Raw genomic sequence first — 9,246 nt, 5'->3', positions numbered from 1 at the left:
GGAGGGAGGGAGAGGAGAAGAAGAGATGTAGAATGAATAGCAGAGCCATCATACTTCCTTATTGAAATTCTCATAAAAGCACTGGATTTGGAGAGCATTTTGAGGAAATCAGAGGGAGACAGGATCTGAGTATTCAAAGCAGATGGGAGCTTTACGTAAATCTCCCTCTCTCTCTCTGCCTCCCCTCTCTCTGCCCTCTCTCTTTCTCTCTCTCTGCCTCCCCTCTCTCTCTGCCCCCCCCCCTCTCTCTCTCTCTCTCTGCCTCCCCTCTCTCTCTCTCTGCCCCCCCTCTCTCTCTCCCTCTCTCTCCCCCTCTCTCTCTCTCTCTGCCTCCCCTCTCTCTCCATCCTCATCTAGTTTGTTATTCTCCACCACCAGCTCTCTTTCTTCAGCTCTTCTTCTGAGTCCTGACAAATCTTTGTCTAAAAGTGTAAAGGCATTCTTACATCCCCACTCATTTCCCTCAACCAGCAGGATTGGTGGCACTTCTAGAGGATTGGTGGTTAGTTCTTGAAATATGACCTTCCTGAGCAGTTTTCTCCTAACCTTTCACCACAAATCCATCAGAAACCCAGACTCAGAGGAGTTTTGAATGACTCATCATTCTCATAAAAATCTTGTATGGCAACACTTCATGGTGAAAATGGTGAAAAATAACTTATTCATCAGGTTTAATCAATAATCAAAGGAGTTATTTCACATAATTCAACACACCACTCAACATCATTGCTTACTGGTTCTTGTTTAGATGGAACAGCTGAACCATCCATTTCAATATTCGGATATGAACAGTATTTGATGAACTTCATATTGGACTTCATAACACTAATATCCAAAACCACTTTGTAGGTTAATGAGATGAGATGTGTAACTGAGGGATGAGGACACCATGAGTCTGCACACGTACCGTTAATGACCGGAGTGAAGACCGCCATGCCCTCATAGTTTGGATTGCTCATGGTCTTATCCAGAATCAGCCCACCAATGCTGTGGCCAGATACCAAACACAGAGCAACACCTCATCAAAGATCTGAGCTAGTGGCCCGCAAGGACAAGATAAAAGCCACCAAGCAAATACTACAGAGGAAAGGAAGCAGGAGTGTGATATTAAGAGAAGATACCCAGTCATTGGACTATATGGGCTGCCAGTTTCCATGGATAAAGCCTATAGTCCTAAACTTAAAGAAAATTAAAGAAAAAGGACTATGCTTAAAGGAGAATTCCGGTGTGATTTTGACCTAAAGTGTGTTGAAACATGATACCGAGTGTGAACGTATGTCTCATAGCTTACCTCGGCTTGTCCCCTGCACTCAGAAATCTGGCGCTAGTTAGCCAATGCTACCAACAGTTTTTCGTTGCGGTGCCTCGGGCATCGGCCTAGCCATGCAAATAAATCACTGTTTTACACCATTTACGAGGCTCAAAGTAGTTCCATACTTCATTGGTAGACTTCCGAGGGCCTTGACATTTAAAACGAGACATTGAGAACTTTGAAAAAGCACTGGTAGTTTATTACAAGACGATTTATACAGACAGTACCTTAAGGATTTTTACCGTTCGACGCCATCTTGAATTTAGTCACGATAAGTTCAGATTCCAAAAATAATTCAGTGGAAATGCATGGATTCCAGTTGCTGCTACTGGAAGCAACTGAATCCATGCATTTCCACTGAATTATTTTTGGAATCTGATCTCTTATCATACCTGTTCGTTCGTACTCATCGCTCGACTTATCGTGACTAAATGCGGGCACCGCAACGGAAAATCTGTTGGTAGCATTGGCTAACTAGCGCCAGATTTCTGAGTGCAGGGGACAAGCCGAGGTGAGCTATGAGACATATGTTCACACTCGGTATCATGTTTCAACACACTTTAGGTCAATATCACACGGGAATTCTCCTTTAATCCATAGGGAAACTGGCTGAATGAATGTCTTGCCCTGCCCTCTGTTAGTTATGTGGTATAGGTTTTCATGGAACTACCTGCTGATTGACATGGCCAGAATGACGGGCTGCCACCCGGATCGCAGCACCTCCCTGATTGGTGGGCTGCTGCGGATGACGGCCAACCAGAGAGGGATTAGAGACAGGAAGAAGCCACACACGATGGGGGACAGGTACCACATCTCTGGGAAAGAGAAACATATCTGGGACGTTAGTGAAACGTTCTCTTACACTTCAGCTCATAACATGTGTTAAATCTCCATCCTCTCATCCAGCACACTCCCTGGAATTCCCACAGTGCAACACATTAAACTGGCATTTGGCCTTGGAAGGCTTTAAAGCTGGCTGAGTTGGGAAAGAACGCCTAAGAAGACACAAAATTCAACAGTAAGTTTGCCAGGCAAATGCCCAATGTGATTTGCCACCTAGTGGCCACCAAAGAAACAATTTGATTGATTTATATGTAATCATTTTATGGAGCTTCTGGCAGAGAACTCAGATAGTAGGAATAGCAGCTCAATCAGCTTGTCAAAAGTAGACTTTTATGGTTTAACAAGCCGATGTTAGCATTGAGAATTATTAATGTTGCAGTCAATCATGTCAGCCATGTGGTGTCGGCCAAATAGAAATAGCTCTGATTCTGCCAATTCAGACACTGGCATGCTTTTTTCCCGATGGGTCAGTTGGAATGAAAGGAAACAGGAAAGCTGTTCGTGTGCAGTGCTGGAGTGCATCTGCCTGACCTTTAACCTGGAAGAGGAAGCTGCTGACCCCGGCCAGTAGAGAGAGGGTGATGAGGTCCCCAAGGCTGGCAGCGATAGGGGTGGCCACGTTGTCGGGGTTGATGCCAACCTTCCGTGAGCCAATGATCACTCCGATCATCACCAGCCCTACAGATGGATTGGTCACGATTGGTTTGGCAAAATTAGTCCTTCATGACATTCAGCTGTGCTGATTCTGGTTTGTGTGTGTGAGTGTGTGTGTGTGTGTGTACGTGATGTGAGCTTGGCCAGAGACAGAGCTGCAATAAAGGCTGTGTGGTTGTTTGTGTGTATATGTGTGTAGATCATCTGTGCTCACCCAGAGACAGGGCTACACTATAGGCTGTGCAGATGTGTGTGTGTGGTGTGTGTGTATGTGTGTGGGAAGAGGTCTTTACGTGTGTGTGTGTGTGTGTGTGCGTGTGTGTGTGTGTGTAGGGAGAGGTCTTTACTCACCCAGAGAGAGGGCTACAATATAGGCTGTGCAGATGTGTGTGTGTGTGTGTGTGTGTGTGTGTAGGGAGAGGTCTTTACGTGTGTGTGTGTGTGTGTGTGTAGGGAGAGGTCTTTACTCACCCAGAGAGAGGGCTACAATATAGGCTGTGCAGATGTGTGTGTGTGTGTGTGTGTGTGTAGGGAGAGGTCTTTACGTGTGTGTGTGTATGTGTGTGTGTGGTGTGTGTGTGTGTGTGTGTGTAGGGAGAGGTCTTTACTCACCCAGAGAGAGGGCAGCGATGAAGGCTGTGCTGACGCTGCTGGCACAGAGCACGGCCGCATGATCCAGCTGGACGTCTCCCCTGCCCAGCGCTCCCAGAGCCACCGCCCCCACTGCCGCCAGCAGGCCCACCACCGTCGCCTGCACCTGATGCAGAGATGGGGGGATAAACAGAGAGAGAGAGAGAAAGATTCAAACAGAGGAAGAGAGAGCCAGCAAGAAAAATACAGTCGAATAAAAGATTGATTAAAATATTAAAGCACCAATTGTATTGGTCTACAAGAGGTTTGTGATGAGATGTAAAAAGTTGTTAGATGCTTTCACTATGGCACAAAGCATCAAAGATTTAGAGGGTATTTTATCCAGGAGTAGCCAAAATACTTTGGTCTTGAGGGCCCTCTCACGTCAGTCAAGTCTGGATCCAGTTCCATGCATTTTAGAGCACGAGTAACGGAAGGAAAGGGTAACGAGTAAAAAGAGGTGAAAGGTAGTAAGACAGCAGCGCAGTGGGAGAGGTCCTTTGAAGTTTGCTAATAATTTTAGCGCAACCTTTAGCACAGATAGTTACAACCACAACGTTGGCGCTTTACAATGAGAGGACTTCGTCGCCCCCTGGTGGAATCAGTATGCCAATACATTGGCCAAAATCAGATCTATCAACAGTACCTGAACGAGAGCCAGATTGCTGCACACCATTCTCCACTGCTGCTTTGGGTCGTCCAGCTGCCCTGTGTTGGCCTAAGAGAGACGGAGGGAGGGAACAAGAGTTCCAAGAAAACAGACAAAGAGAGAACTAAGGATACAGTCTGGATGAATGTCTAATGCTTTGGCTCTGAGTTTTGTTGACACTGGACATTGCCTCTTAGGTCTGGTTCTGAAAGCAGTAATTCATGTATAGCTAAACCTGTGCTTTTGAAACCACATAGTGTCAGAGGGGTGAGCACTTAAAGTGATAGCTGTGATGAAGCACTGCTGCTGTAATGATAACAAGGCCTATGTTTCTAAACGATTGTGTGTGTGTGTGTGTCTGTGTGCCCTTTATAAGTATTCAACATTGTCAGTCTTCACGGTTGGTTGCAAGCTTGTAGTTGTGAGTAAACACAGTGACTACTGCTGATTCCGTTACAGTCCCAAAATCCTATGGTGCAGTTCTGTGTATGCTGTCATACAAATCTGCACCTGGAAATAGTGGTGGTACAGTCTCAGAGTATACCAGATGGAGTCTGTGCATATGTAACACAATGCTTCCTTACTGCAGTAGAGAGTCGGGAGGCCAGGGTCATCTCCAGGTTTCCCTTCAGTCCCACCAGAGCAGGCACCAAGATAAATATCTCTGAGATCTCCTTAAAGACATCCCAGTGCTACAGAGAAAACACAGAGAATGCCATGTTAGTCACAATGACCACAAAACCTGCTCTGTTTGTCCACTCTCAACCTCTGTAGCTTGTGTATCTGTTGCTCATGTATAATAAGACAGCTGGAGTTCACACACACTGACTGGACGCAGACCATAAAGATCCCCAGTGAGTCTCCAGAAGAGTGAGCTCCACCCCAAACTGACCCTCTCTGGTCAGCACTCTGGAACAGACTCTGTTATACTGAGGGTGAATATATATTATGGACCTCGAAAAGCCCGGAAATACCTCCAGTCAGACAAGATTACTCTCTAAAGAGCCGAAGTGGTATTTTTGAACAAATTAATTCATTTTGCACAATAGGCTCTGTCAATTTTAATTTCTTGTTCTCTCTCACAACACCACACTCACTCACATACACACATGCACACACAAACACACACACACACACAGCATGCGCTGGATGGATGAGACATAGACACCCATGTCATACATACTTGCACAGTGTCCATAAGCATCCCTGCCCCCACCATGCCCAGCCCGGCCAGCAGGTACGGCAGCAGCACCTGGCCAGCGATGTGAGTGGCCGTCTCGGGCACGTAGCCCTCGGCGCAGCGCGTCAGCCTACAGGTGAAACCCCGCAGTCGCCGGCCCTCGTAGCTGAGCTCCAGCTCCAGGTGGGTCACAGACATGGCGCTCCCCCCCCCCCCACACACACACAATTAGCCCATGTCTGCCCGGTGAAGTGAAGCTTCTCCCCTCAGTCCTCAGACACACCTACCTTCTCTGAAGGTTTACCTCTTATCCATTAACATCTAAAAAACTGTGAGTTTGTTTTCCAGTTTATTAGAAGAAGGTTGGAAAAGTGTCAATTGATGCTTATGCCGCTTCAGGGCAGAAGAAGATGTCCAGGCTGAGTTCTAGAACATTCCACTGGAAGGGCATGAGAAATAGTCCATCAACGGTCTCTCAGTTGAGAGAATTGGCCCTCGGCAAAACAAGATGGCTGCACTGACATGGCCACGGGAAAAACAAAGCAGCTCCTGCTGTTCTTATGCACCCACCTGTCGAGCTCTCCTCACCCCTCATCTCTAATAGAGTCTGTCAGTTTATCTCAGCTTTCATCTTTTATCTAGTCTCTTTCTATCTCTCTCTCTCTCTGATGCCCGAGTGGATGCAGCGCAGAGACTAGAAGTTCATATTGTTTTAAGATGTCCTTCAGCCTTCAGGAATGTCCTACAAGGACAAGAACACACCACCTAACATATACACACACTTCTGACATAAAGACACACTTATACAATGCACTTATACTCTCTCTCACACACACTTAGACGTGCACACACTGCTCACTGCTCCCTTCTTAAACAATTACTAAGATCGTTACCAGCCTTCTCCTCTCCCTCCCTCCCTCCCTCCACCCCTCGTCGTGTCCAGTTTTCTGTTGCTTCCTCTTCACAGCCTTCTTGACTCATGTTTATGTTCATTCACACTTTCTCATTCCTCCCCCAAACATTCCACATCTGTATTTGTCTTGTTTATTTTTCCAAAACTTGACACTTGCAGTGCCTCGAAAACTCCAGGCTTCAGAGGAAAAAAATTATGCAAAGTTCCAATCCTTTTTTCCTCTTCCTCTCTCTCTCTCTCTCTCTCTCTCTCTTTCTTTCTATTCCTCTTCTTCCTCACACTTGTCGTCCTCTCTCTCACTTCGTCTCCCCCCTGTCCTCTGCTCACACTTCGCTTTTGAGGAGCTTGGCCACGGACAGGCTGCGATGGAAGCCTCCCCGCTCGCCGCGCGGTCTGAAGAGTGTCCTGGTGCGGTGGGACAGGGACACCCAGAAGGCGGCCAGCCTCTTCTCGGCCGTGTGCTGCCCCCACCGCCGCTCCACCGCCACCGCCGCCTCCGTGTTGGTGCCCACGCTCTGCTGCAGCTCGCTCGTCATCGTCTGCCCGCCGCCACGGCTACTGTCGCTGTCGTTACTGCTGCCGAGCGCCGTTCACCTCAGATCCTGAGCCGCTGGCATCATCGGTGCCTCTGTGAGTGTGTGTGTGTGTGTGTGATAGAGAGAGTGAGAGAGAGAGTGAGAGTGTGAGTGAGAGTGTGAGTGTGTGTATCTCACACCTAATCATGTGGTGTGTGTGCAGGCTGGTGTCTTCCCTTCTCTGTGGTTCCCCGAGCTGACTTTGGTCACAAAGTGGATCTGTGGAAGAGTACTGCTCCAGAAGCTTCTCTCTCTCTCTCTCTCTCTCTCTATCTCCTCACGCGGCGTGTTGCTCCGAGCCAGATGCAGGATGACAGAGTGTAGGTGCTGTGGTCTGCTCTCAGATGAGGAGTGCCTGCCAGGCTGAGTGCACCCCTGCGTGGTAGATCTTGACGCTCATGGTGACGTATTAAGTGTGTGTAAGTGTGTGTGTGTGTGTATGTGTGTGTGTGTGCTTCTGGACAATGCTTTGCTCACCGTGCAGCAGTATACGGGGTGACATTGAGTGTGTGTGTGTGTTTGTGTGCGTGTGTGTGTGTGTGTGTGTGTGATGCTGCAGGTGTACCTGCTCTTAACAAATTGTGGGTGGGGGAGAGGGGAGGGGTGGTCCTCTAAAACTAGACATCTCTTTTGTTCTCTCTCTCTCTTTCTCTCTCTCTCTCACACTCACCACCTGTGCAGAGGAGCTCAGCAGGCAGCGACACAAAGGACCTCTCCTCTGTCCAAATCTCCTCCTGTCTGTTCCTCTTGTCCTACATCTCATCTCCCTTCACTCTGACCCATTTCATTTGATGTGCCAAGCCTCCCCCAGAGCAATCTACAGGCAATCTGCTCAGGTCATCAATCAGTGCACAGACCCTGGCCTGCACTGACAGGCAGAGAGAGGAAGTTAGGGTGTGTGTGTGTGTGTGTCCAGGGGGGGGGGGGGGGCACTGAGAGGGCACATTCTGTGTTCATCTGGCTATTTTATCAGAGCCTATAATATCGTAGGTCTTTACCAATATACCAGAATCTGTTAACACCCAATTCAACCCCTGAATGCTTAGGAAGGTGATTGACAGGGTCAGTGGTCAATTGACCATTTGCTGAAACAACAACACAAAACTGACCACAACGTAGCCAGAATACCATGCACTCAAGGCTACGGTGGCAGCAGCTGAATTGTCTACTGCACTGACTGATTAAAACCATACAAGCAAAGATCCTTGATTACTAGCTCCGCTTTAACCCTCTCTGATACAAGTATGCTTGCATCATCTTCTCTCATCATTACAGACAGGAATTTGGAACAATAAAATAAATGCCCATATATGAGACTAGAGACAAGAGTTCTGGGTGTCCCATTGGTGAAAAAAAAAACAGACAATCATTCAATTAAATATCTTGTCTAGTTGAATTAAAGCACAACTAATCCTCCTTGATTGGAAACATGCATATCTATGGACACTATCTTTCTCTTTCTCTCAGCTAGAGGACGACTGGAGGACAGACACTGTGACTCAGCAAAAATATGTCCCTGATTTGTCATCTCTCTCCATCCCCTACTCTCTCTCTATCTCCCCCTCTAGATCACACTGTCTTCTCTTCTCTTCTCTTATATTGTTGATGTTGGTGTCTTTATCTCTCTCTCTCTCGCTCTCTCTCTTCAGGTAAGACTGGGGTGGTGGAGCTATTTCTGTTTCCACAGCCCTATGAGATGTGACACATAATTACCTGCCCTCACCCCCTCCCACTGAACACACACACACACACACACACACACACACACACACACACTAGCCGACAAGGTTTCACGATTTTCTCTTTTTACTCTCTCTCTCTCTCTCTCTCTCTCTCTCTCTCTCTCTCTCTCTCTCTCTCTCTCTCTCTCTCTCTCTCTCTCTCTCTCTCATACACACATCCCCACTGCACTCCTGTTCTGACTGGCTGATGTCATTTCCCTCCCCTGTTGAGCCAGCCATGGGCTCATGCCATCTTCTAGTTTTCCTCTGCAGTCGGATAACCACACGACTCTTTGGCACCGCACGCTATTAAAACGTGGATGAGCCAACACCAGCAACCGCTTACAGGGTGCAAGTTTGTCTTGATTATCCGCAGGTTTCCTGCAGCTGAATGTCTCCCAATGATTTGTTGAAATCAGAGCGTCCCTGCACAGCCTGAGCCTCCAGATGCACTCCAAATTGCATTTATGTCTTTGAAGAGGCCAGGCAACTGCGTCACCGTCCAGTTTTATTATTTGGGCTCCGTCCAAAAAGCGATGATATGTCTGGTTTATGAATCTGGTCAGGCTCCACTCCACAGTGAGGTCTTATATAATTGAAGCAGCACATCCACGGCTGTGTCGGTCTGCACGTGAACGCACTGCAAATCTGCATAATGGCTGACTGGCTGTGTAGCAGGGCTAATCGCAGCGATCACAGCAAACACAGGAGATATTCAGTCAAGTCATGCTGTTGCTCTGAGATTCCCTCAAATGTCTCCTTTCTCCCA

The 9,246-nt window shown here is 47.6% G+C and overlaps 1 protein-coding gene across 1 annotated transcript in view; it reads right to left on the bottom strand.

Annotated features, from left to right (window-relative positions):
• LOC143104904 (solute carrier family 41 member 3-like) overlaps positions 1-5,466 on the bottom strand; it is a 10,013-nt gene extending 4,547 nt beyond the window's left edge. The window contains exons 1-7 of the mRNA XM_076269236.1: positions 5,272-5,466; positions 4,673-4,780; positions 4,086-4,157; positions 3,422-3,566; positions 2,687-2,833; positions 1,983-2,127; positions 908-987 (exon numbers count right to left, since the gene is read on the bottom strand). Of these exons, the coding sequence (XP_076125351.1) occupies positions 908-987; positions 1,983-2,127; positions 2,687-2,833; positions 3,422-3,566; positions 4,086-4,157; positions 4,673-4,780; positions 5,272-5,466 (892 nt within the window). The remainder of the gene's footprint in view (positions 1-907; positions 988-1,982; positions 2,128-2,686; positions 2,834-3,421; positions 3,567-4,085; positions 4,158-4,672; positions 4,781-5,271) is intronic.
• Positions 5,467-9,246: the final 3,780 nt, after the last annotated feature.

This window comes from Alosa pseudoharengus, unplaced genomic scaffold (genome assembly GCF_046254945.1).
Source record: "Alosa pseudoharengus isolate Yale_2024_CS ecotype anadromous, Long Island Sound unplaced genomic scaffold, YU_APseudo_1.1 YU_APseudo_1.1_scf_5, whole genome shotgun sequence".
Lineage (NCBI taxonomy): Eukaryota > Metazoa > Chordata > Actinopteri > Clupeiformes > Clupeidae > Alosa > Alosa pseudoharengus.
The sequence above is the reverse complement of the archived record's forward strand: the minus strand, read 5'-3'. Positions and strand labels throughout refer to the sequence as shown.